Source organism: Balaenoptera acutorostrata, chromosome 12 (genome assembly GCF_949987535.1).
Source record: "Balaenoptera acutorostrata chromosome 12, mBalAcu1.1, whole genome shotgun sequence".
Classification (NCBI taxonomy): domain Eukaryota; kingdom Metazoa; phylum Chordata; class Mammalia; order Artiodactyla; family Balaenopteridae; genus Balaenoptera; species Balaenoptera acutorostrata.
The window spans coordinates 14976717-15004621 of record NC_080075.1 but is presented as its reverse complement, the minus strand read 5'-3'; the positions used below and the strand labels follow the sequence as shown (position 1 = coordinate 15004621).

The window sequence follows — 27905 nt, the reverse complement described above, 5'->3', positions numbered from 1 at the left end:
GGAGCCACTGTTCCCCTGAGCTCCAAGGACAGAGCTCGGCACTATCTTCTTGGCACCCAGCCCAGGGCCTGGCAAGGCTGGAGCTGAGCACCCATGTCCCTTTGCTGAAGATGCTGAGGTGCCACTCACCTCTCAGGGCCGCAGCGCTCAGCACCAGCCACGGCCCCGGAGGCTGCATCTCCAGGCCTCTCCCGAGCTTCAGGCCCCCTCCCTGGAACGTGTCCCCTTGATTATCCTGCCGCTGCCCCCTCACGCCAGCCACACTTTCTCTCTCCCCTCTGCAGCGTCTTGCTTTCTGTCCACCGTGCCACTGTGCTGCCACTCAGGCCTGATGCCTCCTGCCCCTTGTGCATTTCAGCCGGTTGCCCCACGTCTTCGCCGCGTCGGCCTCTCCCTTTCCGTCGCCACCCACAAGAGGCAGCCTTCCATCCAGCCTACAGCCCCTGCTGTCTGAAGGAAGGCACGCGCCCTTTCTGCCATGACCCTCCACGGGCAGAGGGGTCCTGCGGACCTTTGTGCCCTTTGCCCCAGCGGCTGCCGTTCTTCACTCCAGGCGGGATCCCTGACACCCTCCTCTTCCCTGCCCTGCATTCAGATGGCTCCACACAGACCCCCCACCCCAAGACTTGCGTGATCACTCGTTTCCTAGCTTTTTCTACACTCCACAGGTATCCTTGAATGATTTAAGAGGATGGAGGTGGCGTGTAACCCCTGCTCACAGGTGGATCTGGCCCTGTAATCCACGCCGGATGCAGGAACTCAGGGCGCCCCAGCCCAGACCTGCTTGTGTAATCTCCTCTCTGGGAGGAAAGGGAACACGTAGCTTCTCTGACTGGCCTGTTTGGGCAGGTGGGAGGTTGAAGCTTGAAACTGAGACCGGCCTGGCTCCGAGTGCCAGACTCAGGGGGCCTGGAATCCTCTCTGCCCCAACCGCAGAGCCCTCCCGGGGGGGGGGGGACCAACTCACCACCACCCAGGACCTTTCCCCCCGGGAAAGGCGCACACGCCGACGCACGGGCCCTTCCTATAAACCTCTGAGCTCACACTTTACCAGTCCTCTAGGAGGGGAAGAATATCTGCTATTTTCTGTCTTGGGCCACCCATGGGCATTTTTTTCTAGCAGTTTTTTCATCCAAAGGGCTCTTAAGTGAATTGTCAATGAAAATGTGAAAAAAATGACAGAGGTGAATGGACCTGCGACGCTGATGCCACCTAAAGGTGGCAGAGCAGGTGCTCTTTACCTTTGGAGGTAGCCGGAGCGGCTGGTCTTCACAGCGGTGTCCACCAGACCCTCTCGCCCGGCCATGCAGTGGAAGAAGAACTCCTGTGGGAGAAGCGGGGACCCAGGTCCCAGGGGTGGCAGTGAGGACAGTGTGCTTCCTAAAGGGTGGCTCAAGCCAGTGCCCCTGGCAGCTGTGACGTCTCCCACGGCCCCAGGGACTTCTGCCCTCTCCTGGGGTTGCCTCTGTCTTATTCTGCCCGAGCGCAGAGGGACAAGTGGAACAGAAGTGCCAGCTCCCATTCCCAGGAGTCCGTCCTCAGTGCCATGTCCCACACCCCACACGCACCCCACTTTCCAAACAGAAATGGCACTGGTGCCTCATCATGTAGTAGTGTTTTCCAAAATTCCACGAGAAATGGGTTTATCACAGTAGTCAGCAAACACGTACATACATACACACACGTGCCGATAAAGATAACGTGACTCGAGCTAAAACTCTATGAAATGACCCCATCCCTCACTCTGATGCTTTCTTTACCACCCTACTCTGTTTCACTCCATGAAGTCAATCACTACCTATTACAATGATTTCATGATTCACTAAGGGGTCGCAACCAGAGTTCAGAACTCTCTGGTCTGCGCCAGCTCTCCACCGCCCTCTGCCAGAGGCCACGGATGACCACTGGAGGGTCCGCGTGGGACTGAGGGGGAGCCCTGGGAGCAGCTGGTGGCCCTGACACGAAGGGTCGGTCCCGTTCACAACCTGGACTTAGTTGTCTGACCACAAGGGGCGTCCTTGCAGAGACGCACTAGACCAGGGAACAGGAGGTACTAACAGTCGAAAAGCCATTTCTGCCAAGTGTGAGGAGAAAACCTTTCTCTTAAGGGAGAGTTTTGTTGCTGACCGAGGAAAAACTAGACATTTGCTACAGCTGGTCAATTTTCCCACGGTCAAGGAGGAGCAGGGAGCCAGATTCTCTTAGGGAAGCTTTGTGAAGTAAATCTCTGTGATGCTCCTTTTGGCAACAGAGAGCACCCTGGTGAGGGGTCTCCCCGTCCCCAGCTGCCCTCAGAAGCAGGGAAGAACCGGCTGAGGAAGGGCACACAGCAGGAAGAGGCAGAGCTGGGACTGATCTTATTCATCTTCCCATTCATCAGCAATCCTTCCCGAGCACCCACATGTGCCAGGCACCGTGCTGGGCTCTGGCATTATGATGGTAAACACGACATGGCTGCGTCCTTCTGGTCCTTGCAGGCCCCAGGGTCTAGTGGGTAAGCAGGGATAGCCTGGCACTTATTACTTGGCTGTCTTTGCTTAAAGCTGCTGGTGAAGGTCATAGGCCTCTTACTGTTGAGCCTAAGAGATGAGGAGAACAGGCCTAAGGAAAAACCAAAATACATACAGGAGGCTTGATGCCGGTGAGGAATCTGCCAGTGACGAAGCCGCCAGCCCTGGGGGTGAACTCATAAGGCTCGAAGCAGGGCAGTGACTTGCCAGATGCCATCAGCGGGGGCCTCCGACCTTCCAGTTCGATCTGGCCCAGCAGGCACGAGATCTGCGAGAAAGGAAACCCAAAGGCAACTGAAGACCCACATGCTCGTTAAATGATGCTCTGTCCCAGCAGGGGATGGGGGGCCTGCTCTTCCAGAAAAACTGCATGGGATCCAAGTTCCTGAAGGCCAACCCAGATTGCTGAACGAGCCAAGAAAGCTGACCTTTCAGGAAGATAACTATGTCTTCCTTTCCATGACGGCAATTTTCGCATTTGGACTCGGTTGAAATGGACGGTGTTTGTAAAAGTAGCCATGTTTCAGAAGCATCACGTGTTATACTTGGACAGGACCCCCAGGTCCTAACAGGGAAACTGAGACTAGCAGAAAAAGTAGTTTACTGTGATCTTTAACATTCTCAGGTCAAAAGAGAATAAAACCGCCTATTAATGTTCTTGGGGGGAAAAGAGCAGCGGGTCTGGATTTTACTTAGTCAAAAGGGCTTCCTGATGGCCTCCAGCCTTTTAAGCCCATTCCTATTGCTCTCTACTCACCAGAGAACGAGATGGTCCTTAAGACCCTCTCAAGGTCATCAAGATTTTTTTTAAAAGTTGCTAAAATTTGTGAAAATGCTGTGATAGCACTGCAGTAATTGGAGGAGATAATGAGCCAAAAATTAAAGGTTAAGAAACCTCTACGACAATCCCTATAATGTAATACTAAATGAAAAAAGCAGATCATGCAAAATTTCAGGATCTCAGCTAAGATTATAAATACACACACACCGTGTTTATATATAATGTGACTGTATAATAATACAGTATGTAAGTTTACAATATGTATCTGTTTGATACACATCAGTATCTGTATACTAATATCGGTATCTGCCTATAACACTTAACAGTGGTTAGCACCTGCACTGATTTCTACATACTTTTGTATTTTTCATTACTTGCCACATTTTGTACGGAATGTGGATCCTTTTAAAAATAGAAACAAATCTGAAAAGTGCCTCCTGCAACTACCTCACCCTTCTGCAAACCAGCCAGCACCCGCCTTTGCTCACACCTGCATGGTATTCACAGTTGAACCTTTGGCTCCAGACTGTACCATCATCTGCAAGTTGTTCTCTGGGAACTGTCTGTGCAGGCCGAAAGGCATGCATGCCTGCGGATAGAACACACGCACTGGTCAGTGACTCACCCTCTTGGGAATCCCAGGTTCAGAAGGTAAATCCAGGATGCAGGAGCCAACACAGACTATTTATCTAGAGAGAAGCGCCAGATCCCACGCGAGGTAAGAAATCTCATCCGGCATCAACCCTTTGGCTAGAAGCCCTAGAGAGAAGTCTAAAGGATGGCCCAGTACAGCAGAAACTTACACATTTTAAATCAACTATACTCCAATAAAAACTAAAAAAAAGAAAAAAAAAAAAAAAAGAGGATGGCCCAGGGCGCTGCGTTCTCTTGACACCTCTGCCAGGAAGCCGGAAAGGAGATGCAGAGGGGCCAGCATCTCCAGTTCGTGATTCTGAAAAGCAGCTGGTTAAAAATAAAACCTAAGGTGATGCCCTTGGAAACCTGTCCAGCAGAGCATGGCCTGGCCCTGGACAGTAGCCATGATGACCAACGTCTGTGTCACATTCACGTTTCCCAACATGCTGCCCAAGTACCAAGCAGGAGGCTCACCTTGGCTCCTGGGCCAGCGGAAGCAGGCAAAGCCCCCAGGGGGACCAGGGAGATGCTGAGGTGGGGGGAGCTCTGAGTCTATCTAAGCTTCTGCGTAGGGTTGCAGAGACCCAGCCCCACACAGGAGAGGCAGAGTGGATGGGAAGAGATGGAGGAACAAGAAATAACCCTAAGATGCTTCTGAGACAACGCCCCACCCAGTATCCCCATGCAGCATCCCCAGTCAGCCCTAGAAGCTGAGCCTCCTGGTTTTCATGCGGTGCTGGAGGGCTCCTCTGAACCACGCCTCTCAAGGACGGAACTGTACCAACAGGGTCTGCATTCTTGGCAGCTGAGGGGATGCTGACAGCCAGTCAGAGGGCTCCACGAGCAAACACTGACTTCTGCTGGGCACCGGCCACGCCTCCCTTTCTCCTCCTCAGGTGGGGCCTCAAGGCCCAGGAGGCAGGGTGAGGGCCAGGTGGGCTCCTTCAAGCCGCAGGACTGGGAGCCCCAGCTCTGGGCTGAGAAGGCGAGAGAACGGGGCTGCCATGCTGGCTTGTGCGGGGACGTCCCTCTCCTTTCTCAGCTGCGCAGGAAGGGGCTTTGGAGGACTGGCAGGGCGCTCACCTCACCCAGGGCACTGTGCACATTCGCTCCTGAGTCCTCCCTGCAAGCCCACGAGGCCGGTGCTCTTCCCATCCCCACGCCCCTGGGGGAGGACACCTGGCTCAGACCGCTCACATCACACAAGGCCCGAGATGTCAGAGCAAGTCCGCGACAGAGCCGGGACTCGAGCCCAGGCCTTCACCCCTGGGTCCCCCATACAAGCAGCACTGGTGGTTTTGATCCTTCATTCTGCCCCTCCACCCTGCAGTGGCCCCTGGCAAAGATTTTCTTCCATCCCCTTTAATGTAGTTACCCCAAAATACAAACATTTAAAATGAAAAATGGGGCTTCCCTGGTGGCGCAGTGGTTGAGAGTCTGCCTGCCTATGCAGGGGACATGGGTTCGAGCCCTGGTCTGGGAAGATCCCACATGCCGCGGAGCGGCTGGGCCCGTGAGCCACAATTGCTGAGCCTGCGCGTCTGGAGCCTGTGCCCCGTGACGGGAGGGGCCGCGATAGAGAGAGGCCCGCGCACCGCGATGAAGAGCGGTCCCCGCACCGCGATGAAGAGTGGCCCCCGCTTGCCGCAACTGGAGAAAGCCCTCGCACGAACCGAGGACCCAACACAGCCAAAAATAAATAAATAAATAAATAAATAAATAAGAAAATCCTTTAAAAAAAATAAAAATAAAAAAAATAAAATAAAATAAAATGAAAAATAGTGGGGAATTCCCTGGAGGTCCAGTGGTTAGGACTCAGTGTTTTCACTGCCAAGGACCTGGGTTCAATCCCTGGTCGGGGAACTAAGATCCTACAAGCTGTGTGTGGTCAAAAAAAACAAAAAAGGAAAAAAGAAAAATAGTGCAATGCCTTCTTTCTCAGCATTAATCAAAAACCTTTCCAGACCCCAACGGGTTGAGGGAATGAAGCCCTTGGCTTTTCAAAACGATCAATTCTACTCGCCCCACCTCACGTCTCACCTAGTCAGCTATTAAACAGCCAAATTGCTCCAAAGGGCCCAGAGTGAGAATCAAAATGTAATTTTTTAAAAAACCAGCATTCAAAATGGTGGTGGTAAGTGCACACACTGCTGGACTAACCTTGTTAATTTCATTGCTGTAATGGTTCACTTCCTCCTTGAACTTCAGATCAATCATGTTAAAATCCCTCTGGTCTTTGCCCAGATGGGCATCCTGCCACTTCCCTCGGACCTCATCACACGATGCCGCTTCTGGAAGGTTTAACGCAGCTCTGACAGCCTAGAATGAGAAAAGGAAAACGTCGGAGGCTGCAGCCAAGTGAGGAGGGTGTGGGCTTCATCTCGTTGGAGCCCGGCCAACCCTCTGCGGCAGGCAGTGGCCGCCCAGGCCCTCCTCACCCGGGGCCCACAGTGGGTGGACTCTTCAATGATCCTGTGTCTCCTGACATCTGCCTTCGGCTTGACCAAAATGTCTTCCACGCCTGTGAAGTGAAATAGACAAGCTTGGATGCGACCGGGCCTGACTTCTCACCAGGCCGTGAACTTGGTGAGGTCAGGGCACGGAGCACAGTGCCACGCATGCAGGGAGCACCTGAATAATGATGGTGACATTCGTACCATCTCGTAAGGGCTTACCATTTTACAAATGACAAAACTGAGGCTCGAACTTGAGCCCAGAGTCACAGAGGCAGAAAGTAAATCCAAGCCCACGTCCCAAACTTGTGCTCTTAGCCACCAGCTATACTCCCTCTGTTCAATAAAAACATGTTGGATGGATGGGCTAGAGGTGAAGATGACGTTTTGGGTGAAAAACTGAGTTTGAGGAAAGAAGAGAGGGAGGGAGAGGACATCCTAGTTTTGACTCCCAGAAGTCACACGTCGTAGGGACCAGCCTATATGGTTGTGAGAATGCGTGTGCAGGCACACACACAGACATGCTCAAGCCTGGGCGACAGGGACCACCACCGCAGGGTCCCCTTCATTGCCCTGGAAGGAGGAAAGCCTGGGTCACTTCAGTTAAGCTTGTCCTTCTGGCTTCAAAGGGCTGAGGAAGTCCTCACCTTGGGCAAGAAGTCTTCCCACTTTCTCTTTCAATGAACTATTTTCTGTTTACATCTGAGAGCTACTGGACTCCAAAGTCCCTCGGCCAAGGTCTGAGTGGGAAGGGAGACAAAGGTTGCACTGTTCCAAAGCTGGGCTAAGATGGCTGGGACTCCCGCATGCAATCTCCTGGAAGCTTGAGAGCCTCTAAAGAACTTGTGTGAGCAGGAGGGGAAAGAAACTGTCCCTCTGTGCGGAAGCCACAACCATGAAAGTGGGCCCTTCCATGGGGTCAGCTCCAGACCGCCTTGCTGTCCCTCCAGTGACCTCCAGCTGCGAGGGCTAGAAGGCACCATGGCTAGCCCGGCCTTCCCTCCAAGCTCGACGCCCAGCTTGGCCCTGCGCCCTCTCAGTCTCTAGGCACCAGATGGTCTTTGCACTTTGGTCAATTTCTCCTCGTACCATGTGCTAAGCAGAGCTGCTTGTTCGGTTTGGTCCTCGTCACTGTCTGGGTGTGGGATCTTCCTCTACTTTTCGTTTTTAAAGATATTTGTTCAAGGGTGTTCATCCCAGCAATATCGTGAAAACCAGGAAAGAGCTTAAATGTCTAATAACAGGAACTGGTTAAATAAGCTACGGTACGTCTACACAAGTAGAGGAGTCTGTAGGCACAGACCTGAGGATATCGGTTTATATTTGCTCACCCAAGAGGACATTTATAAAACACATCTGCAAATGGAGGGAGGGGAGATTACAAAACACTAGGTAGTGTAGGATCCCCTTTTTTCTGAATGTGTTTGCACTTGGAAAGTCTAGAAAGACACACATCAAATCGACATTGCTGGTTATCTCTGGCAGTGGAATGCTGGGTGATTTTAAATTATTTTCACACCTGTACTACATTATTTTGACTTTTCCACAGTTAATATAAATTATACAGTTATGCAGGCCCCGCTGCAGGCCGACGAGCAAACTCCAGCTGCGGCAGGCCCACCGGCCCTGTGTCTGCACGCCAGCCAGACCACGGACACAGAGTCTCAGTCCCACCGCTGCTGGTCTTGTCGGCTGGACGATTCCCACGCTCACTGGGGCCCCTGCTCAGCACGCAGCCCGTCACCCATTCCTCACAGGGAACTGCCGAAGGGCTCGGGCTCCGCTCTGTGCACCTGGAGACGCGCTGCCCTGAATGAGCTCAGGGCACGGAAAGTATCTGCACACTTGTTTCCTTTACCAAAGCCCACTTCTTAAAACAGCGGGCTCTCATTTCCAGGGAGGAAACCAGAGAGTTCCTCCTTCTATCTTAGGATCACCTGACAGGTCTGCCCCAACATGGTGTTTCCAACCTCACCTGCTGCGTCGGGAGGTGTAGGCAGTTCTGACAACAGGGAGGACCCTAGATGGAGTGCAGAGTGCCTGGAGGATTCTGCAAGGGCACTTGCAAGAGAGAATGGAGGTGAGTGTGAGTGTGAGAACATCGGTCTCAGGGACCGAAAACCAGAAAGGGTGGGGCTGAGAAAGGGACAGAATGGAAATGGAGATGAAGGTGCAGGGGGGTGTCATTCTGTGCTGTGTGAAGAAACGGGGGTTGGGGGGTGGGGGAAGCACTGAGAAGGAGCAAGGCTGTGAAATGTCGCTGGTGGCCAAGTGAGGCTGCCTTTGTAGAAGGAGCCTGCTGTTCCCCTGGAGGCTGCTAGTAGAGCTGGGGAGACATGCCGGTGGGCGTGCTGGCCAGGGGAGGGGGCCCCAGGGCCACCTGCCCACACTCACCCAAAGTGAAGCCTCTGTAGAGCTGCAGGTAGGCGGTGAAGAGGCGGGCCAGGCAGGTGAGAACCTTGCCGCTGGTCTCCCCGCCGTAGATCTCGTAGCAGCAGTGGACCAGGCCGTAGGCGGAGCTCCCGTAATGCGCCTTGTCCAGCACCCCGCAGAGCAGCTCCCCTTCCCTGATGATCACCTGCAGAGGGACGGCCACCAACGCTGGGCTGGAGACAACGCCTCCTGTGTGAGGCCCCCAACCCCACCCCATCTCGTGTCTTGTTAACCTTATTGTAACCTGCCTCAAGCCCTTGATGCAAAGAAGACTACACACACACACACACACACACACACACAGACACACACAGATATTTCAGTGTGTTCTTATGCCCCCCTGCTCCCTCCACCCATCTGTACTGACTTAAAGTCAAGGATCCTTGACAAAAGCCTTGTGACTGGAAATGAGAACACCTAGCGTCTAAACTTCATAACCGTGACCTTGGCCTAGGTACTCCCTTCCTTGTACCCTGGGAATAAGAAAAACACGACCTTTTTAATATCATTTAAGGCCTGAATTTGTACTTCCATAAAGTTGGGTTCAAGCATTAGAAGCTAATTCAAGGAAGGACTTCCAGTTGCACAGTGCCACACACATTAAGCGTATAATCTACGAAGGGAAAGAAGAGGGGCAGCTTGCGTTCCAAATGCAATGTGTGTTAGACCCTGTGACAAAGCACTTGTGTGCTGGGGCCTTGGGGATACTCCCCCACCAAGAGCACACAGAGGCCTTGGCAATCTTCAGTGTGTCGCTCTCCCGCAGCAGCACTGTGTCCCCCGGTTTGGCTGCCCTGGGGCTTCCCCCGAGGCCTGGTTCCTAAGCATAGAGCTGCGGGGTGTGAAACCTCATAGCAGCGTAATGATCTTCAGCCTCTCAGGGGTCTCAGGGGAAAACACAGGGTCTGCATTTCCAAGCTCTGCTGAGTCCAGTTCAGAGGCCTTCTGCCACAGAAGCCTTTCCGTGCTGGTTATGAGTTTTATACTGAGAGTCAAATGCTAACGGTCAACTCTTACTCTTTCCAAAACCGAAGTCGACACAGTTTGGGTACAACTCCTTCCCTTCAGGCACGACTCCTCTTTCTGTGCACGTGTCTCCATCTCTCTGTCCTGGTTTGAAATCAAGCTGCCTAAACCCAGCACTAGAAGGTCTCCAACCCGCACAGCTGGGCAGCCATACCTGGGACTCGCACATGGAGTCGGGGTTAAAGCCGGGAACGGGCCGCGGAGACTCCTTCACCCAGGCCTTCCCGCCAATCTTCGCCTTCCCTGACAAGTTCAGTGGGACGTGATCCTCTGGGATTATGTTGATGAGCAGCGTGGACACAACCTGGAAAGAAAAAGAAGACAAAGCGGATGGCGGGAAGGGAAGCTGAGACGTTCCCTTTTAGGACCTCCTGTCCCTGTTCATCCTGAAACGCAGACAACTCCATTCTGACGAGCTGGAGGTGAAGCAGAAAACAACGAACAAAAAAAAAACCCACCACCACCAAAAAAGGGACAGTTTCTTGTCTGTGGGACAAGCTCTCAGTTTTTACTTTTCTGCTTACATGACTTAGGAGGGAGTTTCGGATTGGAAACAAAACACATACCACTAAGAACTTCACTTCTTCTTAGAGTGAACAATGCCCTAGACTTGAAATTAAGTTCTTGAATAGCCCAAAGGAAGAAAAGGAAAATAAATTGCTGTGGGATCACAGGAGAGGAAGATTTAAATTTGTATGTGGTTAAAAAAAAAAAAAAAAAAAAAAGGAAAACAAAGACAGCAGGGTTGAGAGAGATGGCGGGGCTCGTAACACTGCCCAGGGAAAGGCAGCCCTGACGCGTGAGCCCCAGGACTGAGGCAAAGCGTGAGCCCCAGGACTGAGGCAAAGGTCCAGGAACACTCGCCAGAGGCATCCTTCTCTCATTTTCAGGCCACATCAAAACAGATGACAATTATCGCATACAGTTAGTAATGTCCTCCCACAGAGCAGTGCTGACTTTCTGGTGGGCACCAAGGAGGAAAGGATGTACAGACTAAGAATCCAGCGTTTTCCCTCTGAAGAGCTTCACAGAGGAGGCCCGAGGTATGTGACCGAGAAGCGGGCTGCAGTGAAGCTTCGGGGATAAGGGGGTGCCCCAGGGTCCACTCCATCACTGACTGGTCGTGGGCTGGGGGGCAAAGGGTTACGTTCTCTTAGCCTTAGCATTGCTCATGTGTAGCATACAGACGAGATCCGTTCATTCATTCAGCAATTATATACCGAGTGCTTACTTTGAGCCAGGCGCTGGGGGAGTCACGAATAACACAGTCTCTGCCCTCAGTGGAGCCTCCAATCCCGAGGGGATCCACGCTTTGGAGGAAAATAAAGCGGGGAAGGAGGACCCAGAGTAGAGCAGGGGGAGAGAGTATCTGGGATTTTACATATAAGATAGGCAGGGAAAGCCTCACCACGAAGGAGAAGGGAGCCCTGCAGAGATCAGATCATGCGTTTTGGGCAGAAGGCTTTTCGTCTGGGTGAGAAGGAAAGGTAATTGGAAAGTTGTGATCAAAGGAGTGACAGGCTCGGATTTAACTTTCAGCAGGATCACTTGTTCCAAATACATTCCTTGTCTGGACTTTGAAGCTAAATAAATGCTGCAAAGAATAAGCCTCCCAAGTGACACTGACAAGAAGGACTGGCACTTTAGAAGCAGTTATTAAGGCGTCCTGAGTGGGGAGCACGTGGGACGCTGTCTCTGTGTGAGGTCTATCACAGGGCGCGCCGGGGATGTGATTGCTCGGCCACCCAACGGCTCCCACACAATTCACTTTTACATAGCTAATACCAGAAATAAATTTATTTGACTGGGATTAATTATGGCTACTGAAGGGCTGGGGAGTCCTTCCCCTGCCCACTTGGGCCCATCAGTATGGCCATCCACTCAATACACGGCTGCCAGCAGGAGGCCAAGAGAGGCGATTTCACAAACAGCTGCTCCACAGAGAAGCCACATGGGGGCAGCCATACCTGGGGACGACCACGGGTCAGCTCCACAGAGGCCAAGAGCACGCATTCCCAAAGACACGGCAGGCTGGGGGCAGGCAGACCGGTCTGACAGGCCCAGGGCTGAGGAGGGGCTGGGAGCCATCAGCTGGCATCAACAGCTCTTTGTGTGCCTGTGCCCCACAAAGAAGCATCTGTATGTGCACAATGGGGTCGGGGCAGCTACGAGAGCAGCTGTCTTTTCACGCAAGTGCTCCGGGAACCAGGGACAACTGGCAACAGCATCGTTAAAGAGAGCAGACAAAAGTCCTTGTCATCCCGCAGAAAATGACCAGGAAGGTCACGGCCCCCGTTCTTCACAAGGCTGGCACTGCCAGGAGAGGGGGCGAGGAGTACAGGCAGGAGGGTGACTTCCCCGGGATGCTGACCACAGGCTGCCCTTCAACCACAGTGCCACATGCCCCGTGGGGACCGCCAGCTGGGCACAGTCAGGGTGGGAAGTCTGAGAGAAAGGTAACATACGTATCCAACCATCTAAGGACAGGGAGATGTGACCTGCCACCTCATCCGTAAAATCAAGGGCGCAGTAAAAGCATTGGACAATCTCAATACCCCTTCATGATAAAAACACTCAACAGACTAGGAATAGGAAGGAACATCATCAACCTAATAAAGGGGAGGCATCAATGAAAAATCTACATCTACCATTCTCAGTGAGCAAAGACGACGCTTTCTGCCTAAGATCAGGAACAAGAAAAGAATGTGTGCTCTTGTCACTCTGTTCAACAATGTTCTAGAGGTTCTAGCCAGGGCAATCAGGCATGGAAAGAATAAAGCTGCTTTCAGATTGGAGAGTAAGAATGAAAACTACCTCTAATTGCAGATGACATAACCTTATGTAGAGAGAACCCGAAGGAATCCACAAAAAATTATTAGAGCTACTAAATGACTTCAGCAAAGCTAAAGGATATAAGATCAACATTCAAAAATCAACCGTAGGGCTTCTCTGGTGGTGCAGTGGTTAAGAATCCGCCTGCCAATGCAGGGGACATGGGTTCGAGCCCTGGTCCGGGAAGATCCCACATGCCGCAGAGCAACTAAGCCAGTGTGCCACAACTACTGAGCCTGCACTCTAGAACCCGCGAGCCACAACTACTGAGCCCGCGTGCCACAACTACTGAAGCCTGCATGCCTAGAGCCCGTGCTCTGCAACGAGAAGCCACTGCAATGCGAAGCCCGCGCACCGCAACGAAGAGTAGTCCCTGCTCCCTGCAACTAGAGGAAGCCCGTGCACAGCAACAAAGACCCAACTCAGCCATAAATAAATAAACAAATAAATTTGTTTTTAAAAAAATCAACCATATTTCTACACATTAACAATGAACAATCTGAAAATGAAATTAGGAAAACAATTCCATGTACGATAACATCACGAAGAATAAAATACTCAGGAATAAATTTAACCAAAGAAGTCTAAAACTTGTAAGTGGAAAACAATAACATACTATTTAAAGAAATTAAAGAAGATCTAAGTAAATGGAGAGACATCATGGATTGGAAGACTTCACATTGTTAAGATGGCAACACTCCCCCAACTGATTTACAGATTCAATGCAATCCCTATTAAAATTCCAACTGCCAGTTTTACATAAGTGACAAGCTGACCCTACAATTCATGTGGAAATGCAAGGAACCCCAAATAGCCAAAACAATCTTGAAAAAGAACAAAGCTGGAGGACTCACATTTCCAGATTTTAAAACTTATTTCAGGGGGCTTCCCTGGTGGCACAGTGGTTGAGAGTCTGCCTGCCAATGCAGGGGACACGGGTTCGAGCCCTGGTCTGGGAAGACCCCACGTGCCGTGGAGCAATTGAGCCCATGAGCCACAACTACTGAGCCTGTGCATCTGGAGCCTGTGCCCTGCAACAGGAGAGGCCGCGATGGTGAAAGGCCCGCGCACCGCGATGAAGAGTGGCCCCCGCTCACCGCAACTAGAGAAAGTCCTCGCACAGAAACGAAGACCCAACACAGCCAAAAATAAATAAATTAATTAAAAAAAAAACTTATTTCAAAGCTACAGTAATTAGGACATGATACTGGCATAAAAATAGACATATTGATTAATAGACTAGAAATGAGAGTCTAAAAATAAACCCATACATCTGTGGTTAACTGATTTTTAACAAGGGTGCTAAGAACATTCAATGGAGAAAGAATAGTCTTGTCAACAAATGGTGCTGAGACAACTGCATATCTACTGGCAAAAGAATGAAGCTGGACCCCTACCTCACACCACATAGAAAAATTAACTCAAAATGGATCAAAGACCTACATGTAAGGGCTAAAACCATAAAACTCTTAGATGGAAACACAGCTGTAAATCTGTGTACCCTTGGATTAGGCAACAGATTCTCAGATGTGACACCAAAAGCACAGGCAATGAAAGAAAAAGTCAATAAATAGGACTTCATCAAAATTAATATTTGTGTGTTAAAGGGCACTATCAAGAAAGTGAAAAAACAACCCATACAATAGTATAAAATATTTGTGTGTCATATATGTGATACAGATCTAATAGCCACAATATATAAAGAACTGTTAGAACTCAACAATTAAAAAGACAAACAACCCAATTAATAAATGGGCAGAGGGCTTGAACAGACATATCTCCAAAGAAGATATTATAAATGGCCAGTAAGCATATGAAAAGATGCTCAATATTATTAATCATTAGGGAAAGGCAAATGAAAACCACAACGAAACACCACTTTGCACCCACTAAGATGGTTATTTAAAAAACAAGACAAATAAGTGTTAGCGTGGATGTGGAGAAATTGGAACCCTCGTACATTGCTGGTGGAAATGTAAAATTGTATAGCTGCTTTGGAAAAATGTTTGGTAGTTCCTCAAAAAAGTTAAACACAGAATTACCATATGACCCAGCAATTTCACTCTTAGCTATATATTCAAGAGAATTCAAAGTACACATTCACATAAAAACTGGTGCACGAATACTCAATGCAGCCTTATTTATAACAGCCGAGAAGTGGAAACGAGCCAAATATTCCATTTATCAACTGACAAATGAATAAACAAAATGTGGTATAACCATACCATGGAATATTATTCAGCCATGAAAAGGAATGAGGTACTGTTCATGCTACGACACGGATGAATCTTGAAGACATTATGTTAAGTAAAAGTAACAAGCCACAAAAGCGTACCTAACTTGTATGATACCATGTATAAGAAATGTCCAAAACAGGCAAATCAATAGAGACAGAAAGTGATTGCCAGGGAATGGGGGAAGGAGGAATCAGGGCTGACTGCCAATAGGTACTGAGTTTCTTTTGGGGGTTATGGAAATGTTCTGGAATTAGTGGTGATGATTGTACAACATAAAGAATACACCGAAAAAAAAATCACTGAATTATATACTTACCAAAAATGGTAACTTTTCTGGTAAGTATGAATTACATTTCAATAAAAAAAACAAGGATGCCAGACAAGATGATTTGAGGTCCTTACCTACAGTAATATTCTAGAAGTGCATAATTTACTTTCTGGTCATAAACTATGCTAGGAAGGAAAGATCATACCTGCAACATTCTTTTAAACTGTGAAGGGAGGCAAAATCTATAAGAATTATAATTATTTATTATTTAAATTATTTATATGAAGCCTGTATTGAACTTTAAAAAATGCTCTAAAAATTAAATGGACTTCTTTTTAAAAAATGTTTTGAAATGTGTATACCCTTTAAGCCAGCAATCACAATTCTAGGAATTCATTTAAAATATATACCAACGAAAAGTACACTAGTATAGATATAAGTGGGTGTCCACCACAGCACTGTTCAGAATAGTAAAAAAACAGGTAACAATCTACATGTCTGCCAATAGGAAATTCCCTGGCAGTCCAGAGGTTAGGACTCAGCGCTCTCACTGCCGGGGCCCTGGATTCGATCCCTGGTCAGGGAACTAAGATCCCACAAGCCACTCAGCGTGGCCAAAAACAAAACAAAACAAAAAAACCACAACAACAAAAAAACTGGACACTCATTAAATGTCTGCCAATAGAGAGACAGTTAAATCAATTATATATATCCATGTTATTGGGTACAACACAGAATGGGTTAAGAAGAATGAAGTCAATCTACACGTACAGACACAGAATGGACCCCATGATACAGCATTAAGTGAACTAAATATGTCACAAAGCAATTACAAGAAAGGTTCTGTCAACCTAGCACATGAAAACAGTTAAATAAACTTCATGCTATATTTGGAGTGTGTTAGGGTGGTTCAAATTAAAAATACAAACTGCCTGAAATAATGGGATTCCCTTTGGAGGACCTGGTGACTCAAAGTAAGCCGTCTTACAGACCAGTTAAAACTGAGGTCGACGTGCCTGAGGATGAGGTAAGTGCACGCCTCAGGCACCAGAATATCATGGATAAAGAAGTGGTCTTAAATACAAGCTCAAAATTGAATGTCAAATTTAATCATGGTTCATGCTTCTCCTGAGTAGGTATAATATGATTCCATTTTTATTTCTTTTCTATGAGAGTATGCACATACATGAAGAATGGGATTGGACAGAGAGGAAATTTTTCCTTTTTCCTTTCATATTACTGTCTTTTTATTTATTTATTTTTATAAATTTATTTATTTTATTTATTTATTATTTTTAGTTGCATTGGGTCTTCGTTGCTGCCGCGGGCTTTCTCTGGTTGCGGAGAGCGGGGGCTACCCTTTGTTGCGGCGTGCGGGCTTCTCATTGCAGTGGCTTCTCTTGTTGCGGAGCACAGGCTCTAGGCGTGTGGGCTTCAGTAGCTGTGGCTCGCAGGCTCTAGAGCGCAGGCTCAGTAGTTGTGGCGAACAGGCTTAGCTGCTCTGCAGCATGTGGGATCTTCCCGGACCAGGGCTCGAAGCCGTGTCCCCTGCATTGGCAGGTGGATTCTTAACCACTGCGCCACCAAGGAAGCCCTACTGTCTCTTTATTTCACGAAAAACTTACGTTACTTCTATAGTTAAAAATAATTTAAAGGGCAGAGATCTAATAAATGAAATCAGCAAGGTTGCTGAATCAAGGACAATATACAAAAATTAATTGTATTTCTATATACCAACCATAAACAATTAGGAAATTTAAAACATAATATCATCTATAATAGCAATACCTAGGAATGAATCTAATGAAAGATGAACAAGACTTTTATGTCATTGAAAGACATACTGTGTTCATAATTTGGAAGATTCAACACTGGAATGTAATCCTAAAAAAACTCCTTGCAGGTACTTTTTTGCAGAAATATACAAGATGACTTTGAAATTTATATGGAAATTCACAGGGCCAAGAATATTCAAGATAGTCATGAAGAAGAACAAGGCTGGAAACTTTTACTATCGAAAATCAAAACTTACTATAAAGCTACAATAATTAAGACAGTGTGGTATTGGTGCAATGGAATCAAACTAATCAATGGAAGTGAAATGAGTCCAGGAGTAGACCTACACACATACAATTAGTTGATTTACAACACAGGAGATACTAAAGAGCAGAGGAAAAACAATGGTCTTTTCATCAGTGATGTTGTATCAACTGGATAGTCCTACGGGAAGGAAATGAATCCTGACCCCTTCCTCACATCAACAACATCCACAAAATTCAACTCCAGGCAGACAGTAGACCTAAGCATGAATGGGGAAACAATAAAGCTGCTTAACAATGATACAGGGAAATACCTTAATGACCGTGGGGCAGCCAAGTAATTTTTATACAGGACTAGCCATAAAAGGCAAAGCCTGGTGAATTATATTACATAAAGAACTTCTGATCATTAGAAAACAGCATTAAGTGAAAGGGCAAAAAGGCCAGCCATCAAGTAGAAGGTATTTGTAATACATATATCTGGCAATGGACTTACACTAGAATATATTTCTAAAACTCTTACCTATTAATAAGAGAATGGCATAGACTAAAAAAAAGGCAAAAGACTTGAACAGGCACTTCACAAAAGATGAGATCCCAGTGGCCATAAGCATATGAAGAGGTGCTCAACCTCACTTGTCATTAAGGAAATGTACATTAAAACCACAATAAGACACCACTACACACCCATTTCAATGGCTAAATTTACACAGATGGGGGAAAAAACAAAAAATAAAAAACACCCAAACGAAATGGGACAATAATATGAAGTTCTGCTGAGAATAAGGAGTAACTGGAACTCTCATGCCCTGCTGGTGGAGGTGTAAATTGCTACAAGCACTTTGGAAAAGTGTTTATTAAACTATTTATTAGAGTTGAAGGTAGATCTTATGATTCAGCAATTTGATTGCTTGGCATTTACCCATCAAAATGCATACATACGCTCAACAAAAGACATGTACAAGAATGTCATAGTAGCCCTATTTGTAATAGCCAAATGAAGACGATCGAAGACAACCCAAATGTCCATCAACGGTAAAATGGACAAATATATAATGGTATATTCATATAATACCACACATCAACAAAAGTGAATAAACTACCACCATATGTGATGACATGAGTGACTCACACAAAGATATGATTTACTCTATGATCCTATTTATGTAAAGTTCAAGAAAAGACAAAACTTACCTATAGTGTTAGAAGTCAGGTGAGTGGCTACTTTTGGGGAGGGGCAGAGATTGAGGGGGGCCTGGAAGAGTCTTCTGGGGGTGTTGGTGATATTCTACTTTCTGATCTAGGTGACGACTTATGTATTCACTTTGTGAACACTCATTGAGCTATATGCTCGAGATCTGCAGTGATGGGCAAATCTTCTTCCTTTGCATGCTCTCTCATTTTCAACAAATGGTGAGAGACCTCCAATTCTTAGGTGGAAAGAAAACCACTCAAGAGGCTGTATAAAATGCCCTGGAGAAATAGCCTAAGACTTAATTTTCTAGGGCAGTACAAATAAATTTCCCAAGCTAAGTTCCTTATTTCCTGATTCAAAACATGGCTTTTCTCTGTAGAATCACACTGAGTCACTAACAAGTTCTTGCGCAGTGCAGTCACTCTTCCCCTTTTCATCTGTTTGCAAAGAAATACCAGCCTGTACCAACCTCTCAAAAAACACTGAAAAATCTCAACTGCAACAGAAATAAAACCTGGGCCTATTTTCCAATTCTATTTCATTATAAAATAAGCATAGCCCAGAAATGTTAAACAGTGAAAAAGAAATTATTCCTAACACAAACCAAATTACTCTATCATTTTGATCTTTTTTATGTCAAAGTTTTTGCTCATATACGTTTTTAACATGTTCCAACTGTGATTACACATAGAACTGTGTAGTCTGTTTCTTCTTTCAACATTATGTCAGAGAATTTTCCAGACTGTTACATAACCTTTTAAAACCACTATTTTAAACAACTACATAATATCTTAGCAAATGGATGTCCCACAATTTACTTAGCCCCAGTGCTGAGTAGCTAGGTTTTTCTAATTTCCACCACTATAAACCACGATGTCATGGACTGCTTTTTTCAAGTATCTTTTACTATACTTCAGATGATTTCCTTAGGCTGGATTCTCAGATTGAAGGGAATGAACATATTTGTAGCTCTAGATATACAGTCTTTGTCCACTATTTGGTTCTATTTTGAACTCACTGCTTATGTTTAAACAAAATCCTAATAAATTCTGGACACTTACTTAAGAATTAAAATCCCTTTATGTCCAAGATAACTTGAGATGACTTACAAAATAAAGACATAAAAAAGAAATAATAAAAAGAATATAAATAGGAATAATAAGTGGACAAATACATATAACCAGCTAAACTGGGGGCTAGCAAACTACAGCCTATAGGCCAAATCTGGCCCACCATCTGTTTTTGTAAATAAAGTTAAACTGAATCGCAGTCATGCTCATTCATTTAAGCCTTGTCTATGTCTGCTTTCACGTTACAATGGCAGAGCTGAGTAGTTCTAACTCAGAGACTGTATGACCAACAAAGCCTAAAATATTTTCTATCTGGATTTTACAGAAAAAGCTCACCAATCCCTGAACTAAACTTAACTGCAAAATTCCCCATCTATTCTGTTAAATCAACTTCTGTTTCTGGCCAGGATAGAACAATGGTGATCTGATTTCACATCCACTAGAAACAAAACAATAACGACAAAAGCAGACATGAACATGAAACATGAATATAAAACAAAGGTTTTCAATACAGTGACCTTAGGAAATGAAGGAAAGGGATCAGCAAGGATATAGTACACTTGAACTATCTATCACCTGAACCTAACTGACATTTACAGAGCACTCCATCCAACAACAGCGGAATACATATTATTTTTAAGAACACACAGATCATTTACCAAGACAGACTGTATTTGAAGTCATAAAACAAATCTCAATAAATTGAAAAGGATTCAAGTTATCCAAGGTATGTTCTCTGGCCACAGTGGAATTAAATTTGCAATCAGTAATACAGATATCTGGAAAACCCCTAAATATTTGGAAACTAAATCATATACTTCTAAATAACTCAGGCGTCAAAAAAAGAGAAATTAGCAAGTATTCTGAAGTGAATGTAAATGAAACTACAACATGCTTAGGGGAAATTTTATATATAAAATGCCAATATTAAAAAAGGAAAAAAGTTTCAAATCAGTGACTTCTGTTTCAACCTTAAGTAACTAGAAAAAGAAAAGCAAATCAAACCCAAAGTAAACAGAAGGAAATAAAAAAGATCAAAGTGAAATCAATGAAACAGAAAACAGAAAAATAGAGAAAGTCAATAAAAGCTGGTTCTCTGTGAACAATAAAACTGACAGACCTCTAAGCAAACTGAGCAGGAAAAAGAGAGAAGACACAAATTACCACTATCAGAAATGAGACAGGGGACCCACCTTCAGATTCTACAAATAGAAAAGGAAAGTAAAGGAATATGATGAATAACTTTACGCCTATAAATTCAATAAGTTAGATGAAATTCCTTGAAAAACCAAAGCAGTAAAGTTCCTCCAAGAAGAAAGAGATAACCTAAATAGCCCAATATGTATTAGAGGAATAAAAATTTTAGTTAAACAAACCTTCCTAAAGAGAAAACTCCAGGTCCAGACGGCTTCACTGGTGAATTCCACCAAACATTTAAGGAAAAAATAATATCAATACTACACAAACTCTGGGGACTTCCCTGGTGGCACAGTGGTTAAGAATCCACCTGCCAATGTAGGGAACACGGGTTCGAGCCCTGGTCCGGGAAGGTCCCACATGCCATGAAGCAACTAAGCCTGCAAGCCACAACTACTGAGCCTGCACTCTAGAGCCTGTGAGCCACAACTACTGAAGCCCACGTGCCTAGAGCCTGTGCTCCACAGCAAGAGAAGCCACTGCAATGAGAAGCCCGCACACTGCAATGAAGAGTAGCCCTCGATCGCCGCAACTAGAGAAAGCCCGTGCGCAGCAATGAAGACCCAACGCAGCCAAAAATAAATAAATTTATTAAAAAAAAAATACTATACAAACTCTTACAGAAAACTGAAGAAGAGTAAATACTTCCCAACTCATCCTATGAAGCCAATGTTACCCTGATACCAAAACCAGGCAAACATATGACAAGAAAAGAAAACCACCGATCAAAATCCCTCATGTACACAGATACAAAAAATTCTACACAAAAGTTTAGCAAATACTACCTCATAACCAAGCAAGGTTTATCTCAGGAATACAAGTTGGCTTAGTAACTAAAAAGCAGTCAAGTCCCAGGTCCACAGATTTAAAGAACTGCAGAGCTGGGAGAGACCTTAGAGCTCATCAACCTGAACCCTTTCGTTTTATAAATGAAGAACTGAGGCTGACAGAGCCAAGATCACATAACTGATTAAGTATAGTAGGATGGTCTGGGTGTTAGAAAGTCCCGGGTTTGAATCCCAGCTCTGCTTCCTATGGACGTGGGCATGTAACAGTTTCTCCAAACTTCATTACCCTCATCTGCTAAATGGTGGTAATGATGGTTTCTGCATCGCAGGTTGGTTGTGAGGGTTAAGTAAGATAACATATTTGAAGCACTCCCAACAAACCTTAACTACTGCTACCATCAGCACCACTGCCTATTACCACCATATCTGGATTATGAGGACACTGAGTTTAAGTTAGAAGCAAAGGACAGAAACCATGCAGCTTACGCTTAGCAGACACTCCCTTGAAACCATCTACACCCAAAAACCCCAGCAAAGAGAGAGTCAGACTATTGTTTGATTTGTCATTTCTGTTTCTGGTCTGGGCTCTCCTGGGAACAAAAACCTCTTTACTGAGTGGCCGGTTTCCTTTTTTTATAGCCACCATTTGTTTTCTCCCAATTACCTGCTTTCCTGTCCACAGCGGACAGGGCTTCAGGATGGCAGGAGGAAAGAGCCTCACGCGCCCCACTCTGTCGGTGAGTCCTCGGTACACCAGCTCCATATACTGCTCCCGGCTGAAAAAGCAGCCTCGAATGGTCATGTTTGCACCCGAAACCATGTGATCTTGGATCAGCCCTGCCAACGGCTGGCCATCCTACAAACCAAAACAGATAAGAGAAGAGCAAAGAAAAAACTGAAGTGGCATTCTAATTCCTAACCCTGTGCTTGGGAGCTGCCTGCTAGCAACAGCCCTCCTTTACATCCCCGTACTGTCCTGTCTCTGAGCCGCACCAGGCCGGTGCTTGGGCTTCCCATCTTGAGAGCAAACTGCCTACCAGAGCACATGACCAGGGCTTCCTGACCAGCTCCCACCTTTGCCTTTTGCCCACTGTTCTGTATCAATACTGCTGCAAATTCATCCAGGCCCCCTAGCCTTCTCTCCATAATCCTATCTGTTTCTAGTTACTCCAGCATATTTCTGGCACTTACGCATAAATTTGGTCTGGCTGCTGTTAGCTGTGTCCTTGTTTTTATATTTTGGTTTTACGCTTTGGTATTTTTCACACATTTCTGGCCTGGTTCTCCTCTAAATCAGTCATCCATTCAACAAATATTTATTGAGAGCCTACTGTATGCCTAGGCACTGGGTTAGACCTTCAATCTACTCCAGTGGCCCAAGCAGACACGATCCTTCATGATGAGAAAGAGCTAGACAGTAAACAAATGATTGGACAGATACATTATCACAAAGAGTTTTAAATACTGGAGGAAAATAACAGGATGGGTCATCACATAGATTTGGGGTGGGGAGGATGGTCAGGAATGGTCTCTCTGAGGGGCAGGACTGCATCTTGGCCTGAGGAGTGACTTGGAGTGGGCCAGCGCAGGGAGGGTGGGGTTTGGGCAGAGGTTCCTCAAGAGGGTTGTGGAGGGCTTTGACGTGTGTGACTGCAGAAGGAAAGAATGCCTGCTGTCAGCGTCTCTTCATAATGTAGCACGTATTCATGGTAGGCTGTTATTTACCAGATGTCAAAACAAGGGCCTTTATGCAAGCCCCAGTTGGGTGGGTACATTCATCTTTCCACAGCCTTTCTGATCCCCAGTCTCCTGAACCCTATCTGCAGGTCTGCATTCACGGCAACATAAGGCACACCAAAGTAAAAATAGCTGTGCCCACTGACATTCTCTAAGAAGCAGTTTTTGCAACCTTTTCAATGGGTATGGGAACTTGAGAAAAATCTGTGCCTTGGATCTACAGATTGTTATCATTTGCTTATTTGTTAAATACTGTCCAATATCATGGCCATGTTTCATAACTAAGGAACTCACAAATGCAGCCATGGAGAAGCGCCAGGAATTTAACCACATACACTAATTCAAAGGCTAAAAAGGATGCTTGTCAAACAGTCTCAATACTGTGGCAACGGGCTTTACGTAAACTCAAAGATAATTATTACAGATGAGCTGAATAGGTGGTGCAGATGGAAGGCAAGATCAGATGGGGCACGCAGCCCTTCTTACGAAGGCTCTGAGTTATGAACATGAATAAAAAATTACACTCTGTGTCTTATTCCAAAGACAAGGTTTTATTTTGCTTAGAGGAAAAACCCAAAACAGTATTAGGCATTTGACTCATCCCACAGTCTTTGGGGGCAGATATAGATTTTCCCTTTTGTTTTTTTCCTTTAAAGAACATAATTATAAGTTATGGGATCTAGTCAGTGCCTTCTCTCTCCATCCAGATTTTTCCATGACTAGAAAATTACCTTAATGGCTAAATTGCTTTCAATGCAATAATCATGAATTCTAGGGAGGAATACTGATTAAAGCAATTTACTAAGGGTCTACTTACAGTTCTGAATTTCCTAAATCTGCTTAGGATCAGAAAGACCATCTCTGAATCAAAAACCCAGATAATTGTCAGCTATCCTATTCCACTTAATATCACAGCAAAATGACATTACAATTGATGTCTTTGGTCAGGATGCTTTGAGAATTAGGGTATTCTGTGACTTGAATTTCGCAGCTAAGTCAAAGTCTGGAAACTATGTCTCAAGCTTTGTTAAAAAAAACTTCCACGAAGCATTGGCCCTCAATAGATACAACAAACAGAAGAAAAAAAAAGAATCCACAAAGAAACATGTAAATGAAAAGTGTAACTGTTTTCTTGGAAAAGAAACAGCTAAAGTTCCATTCATCTCCTATTTTAAGTAAGAAGACAACCTCCAACCCTATTAAACACATATAACCAACAATAAAATGAACTTAAATCTGGTACTATGGTTAGTCAAGGAAGAGAACCTAGAAATAGAGAAGAAATAGAATAATGAACAAAGGGAAACAGAAACAAAGGGAAATAAAGACACACCAAGAAAAATTACCCAAAAATGGCTTAGGGAAACCAGCTCTTGTCCTTTTAGGACTTTGCCACCAAAGTACATGTTTCATTTTTATAATGATTAGCAATAAAATAACGAGTCCACCTCTCGGCAATTGCACTGAGGACTAAACAAAATTTATCAAGAATCAAAAGCTCTTTATCTCTGACAAAAGAAATTGTCTGAGGGAATTCCCTGGCGGTCCAGTGGTTAGGACTCTGCATTTTCACTGCTGAGGACGCGGGTTCAATCCCTGGTTGGGGAACTGAGATTCCAACAAACTGCGCAGGGTGGCCAAAAAAAAAAAAAAATCTGTCTGAAAGTAAAGTGAACCCTCAGGTCATCCCCTAGAAGTGGTTTTTTTTGTTGTTTTTTGTTTTTACTTTTTAAGAATTCAGTTTGTTGATGTAAGCTTATTTATCTGTGTTCTCCCTGTCTCTGGACCTAAAACTCATAGGCAGGTGAGCATATGATGAGGCACATCTGGATTTTAAATAGTCCAGCCCTTCGCAGGACATGCTGTAAGCAATGAGGTCCCCTATGCTACCTTATTCAATCAAAATCAAGTATAGCACATTCAAATTCATTGGCCTGAGAACTTCGGAGCACCCCCAACTCCCCATGAGGCTGAAGTCCAGAGGTCACTCTGCCAGCAAAAAATGAACCACCTGCTGCTCGCTGGTAGTATCCCCCAGGGTGAAATGTGACACTTCCTTTAGAGAGCCAGGCGGCCGGTTCAGTCCTGGGAGCCACTCACTGCCACGTGCCCTCACCCAGGCCCAGCCTCGCCTGTCAACGGGGCTGATCACACATGACGCTGAGCACACAAGCTTGGGGGTCAACGGCACTGGGTTCAAGTCCCAGCTTCGTCACTGGCTGGCAAGTCACTCACCGGTGTTTCCTCATCTGAAAATTGCACCCACCTCCTAAGGCTGCTGTGAGGACTAAGAATGTTTGCAAACTGCTCAGAGCAGTGCCTGAGGCACAGGGAGCGCTCAGCAGACTGTGGCTTTTATTGCCACCGCCATCAGCGCTACCACGGATATTAGTTACTTAAAAAGACAAAAAGCCAATTTTCAAATTAGGCTAATTATTTCTTCTTTTTCTTCTAATTATTAGCAAAATTATTACTAATTACTAGTAACATTATTAGTAAAAATTAATCAAATTATTTCTTCTAATTTCTGGGGGACCTGAGTGGGCCCTTAAACCCCTCCTGCCTATTGTCAGCCCCTTCACTAATCAACAGCCAGCTAAGGTGGGCGGAGAAGGGAAAGAAAGTTATATTCAAACAACTGAGTCCAGGACGAAGCCACAGTGGTGTGTCTGGTCGGCAACGAGGCTGGGACGCTAGGACCCTGGCCACGTGCCTGACTCCCCAGGTGGGACTGACGGGGGAAGAGAAGTTCCCAGGAGGAGAGGTTACTAATGGATGAGGGACATGTCCGAGCAGCCTCTGGTGCTTCCTGGGTGCGGAGGTCTCCCTCTCTTCTGTGGCAGCGCAGCAGGGCTCGCACAGCGGAAAAGAACAAGCTACAAGGATCTGGGAGTTCCTGGCCCTTCCTCCTCCTCCTCAGCTCTGTGTCCTTCGGTAAGTTACACCATTTTTTTTTTTTGCTGCGCCGCGCTGCATGTGGGATCTTAGTTCCCCGACCAGAGATGCAACCTGCACCTGTTGCAATGGAAGCAAGGAGTCTTCACCATTGGACCGACAGGGAATTCCCTACACCGTTTCTTCATGTGTAAATGTGGACGTTAGTAGTACCTACCCCACGGACTGTGGGGAGGAAGAAAGGAGAGGCCTCCAACGTGCTTTGTAGTGTCTTGACACTGAAAAAGTGTTTGGCAAACGGTAGCCATAGTTCTTTATTATTATTACTACTCCACACTGCAGCCCAAATGAATGATGTGTCATTGTGAATCACTGTGACGCAAACGGCTTATAAAGGAAGGGATTCACAGAGGAGATTGCTCATGGGCTGGAGGGGAATTTCATCTGGACCCTTGGGGTTAAGTTGTCTCTTAAAACTCCTGCTTGTCCAGACTCAAAGGATCAGAGTCATCTGTGGACCTTGGGGACCCTCACAGCTGGGATGCTAATGCTTGCCAGAGGCTAATAAGTTGTAGAATCCAAACAGACTGGAAGACAAGACCTGTTATGCAGCTACTAAACTCAGCGTTCTGGGATGACTGTTACAACTTCTCTCCTGCCACCTCAAGGGGCAGCAAGAGAGAACACTTTCCCTGCCTCTAGCCACTAGAGAGCTGAAGACCCCACCCGGAAGAAGCCAAGACCTTCTGTTCCACATGCCCCTGCCCTAGAGCCACCCACTGACTCCAGGAGCTGGCAAGGGCCCGGACCTGGACTGCCAAGTTGTGCTGGCGATGACCATGGCACGGCCTCAAGGTCAGACCTACCTTGGGAACAAGGTACTGCTGATCCGTGCAGGCCAGGACGTAGGCCTCGGCCCGGCCCAGTTCACTCTGAGGGAAGTGGGCGTTCATCTCGTCTCCATCAAAGTCGGCGTTGTAGGCCTTGCAGTTGGCATAGTGGAGCCGCAGGACCTTCTCCTCGGGCAGGATGCGGGCGCGATGCGCCTGGATGGAGGGCCTGTGCAGGGTGGGCTGCCGGTTCAGGAGGAGAACGTCCCCATTCTTCACGTGCCGGCATACCTGGGGGCAGGGGAGAGAACAGGGTGAGCGGCGGCAACTTCGGCAACGTCACTACTATTCCAAGCGCTCACCCTGGCCCGGGCTGAGTGTGCCTTCTGTCTGTCTCAGGTTTTATTCAACTAAATAAAAGGAGAACTTTTAGTCTGGAGTGAAACCCTAGAAATCTTTGAGAAATAGCTACTAAGCCCCTCTGGTACTCTGAGAAATAGCTGCTAGCCCAGCATAGTCGTGTCCTGGCTCTGGGCACAGAGGCATAAGCCAATGAGGCTACAGGCCCCTGTCCAGTAATCTCTGTCTTCTTCAGAGATGCATGACCTTTCCGGAGTTTGAATTCCTCTGCGAATTAATCTGAAGAAAGAAATAGACACATCTGAAGACAGCATACCTACATATAACCCTAAAACTCCTGGTCTACCAGATCTAGAAGGATCTGGCAGACCTCTAGAATCCCCGCCATGGCCACATCTGAGTACGTTATTCGAAATGTGAATTCCACGTTTTAGAAATACTTGCCCAACCTCATCCAGCACAGCCAGGACTGAAACACAGGGTTCCTGATTCCCAGTTCAATGCTCTCTGCAAATGTTTTATTGCACTTAAAAATTAATAATAAGTTTAAATTGCATGGTCTTCTGGGAAAGCAATTTCACAATAGATTTTACAACATTTAAAACTCATTTCCTTTTG

The 27905-nt window shown here is 46.2% G+C and overlaps 1 protein-coding gene across 3 annotated transcripts in view; it reads right to left on the bottom strand.

Annotated features, from left to right (window-relative positions):
- Nucleotides 1–27905, bottom strand: part of POLR1A (RNA polymerase I subunit A) — a 78171-nt gene that overhangs the window by 18686 nt on the left and 31580 nt on the right. For all 3 annotated transcript variants that reach the window (XM_007175333.2, XM_057558411.1, XM_057558412.1), the window contains 9 exons: nt 26964–27218; nt 22130–22321; nt 9994–10143; nt 8775–8958; nt 6366–6448; nt 6088–6246; nt 3782–3880; nt 2626–2778; nt 1242–1324 (listed from right to left, as the gene is read on the bottom strand). In XM_007175333.2, coding sequence (XP_007175395.2) covers nt 1242–1324; nt 2626–2778; nt 3782–3880; nt 6088–6246; nt 6366–6448; nt 8775–8958; nt 9994–10143; nt 22130–22321; nt 26964–27218 — 1358 coding nt within the window. The remainder of the gene's footprint in view (nt 1–1241; nt 1325–2625; nt 2779–3781; nt 3881–6087; nt 6247–6365; nt 6449–8774; nt 8959–9993; nt 10144–22129; nt 22322–26963; nt 27219–27905) is intronic.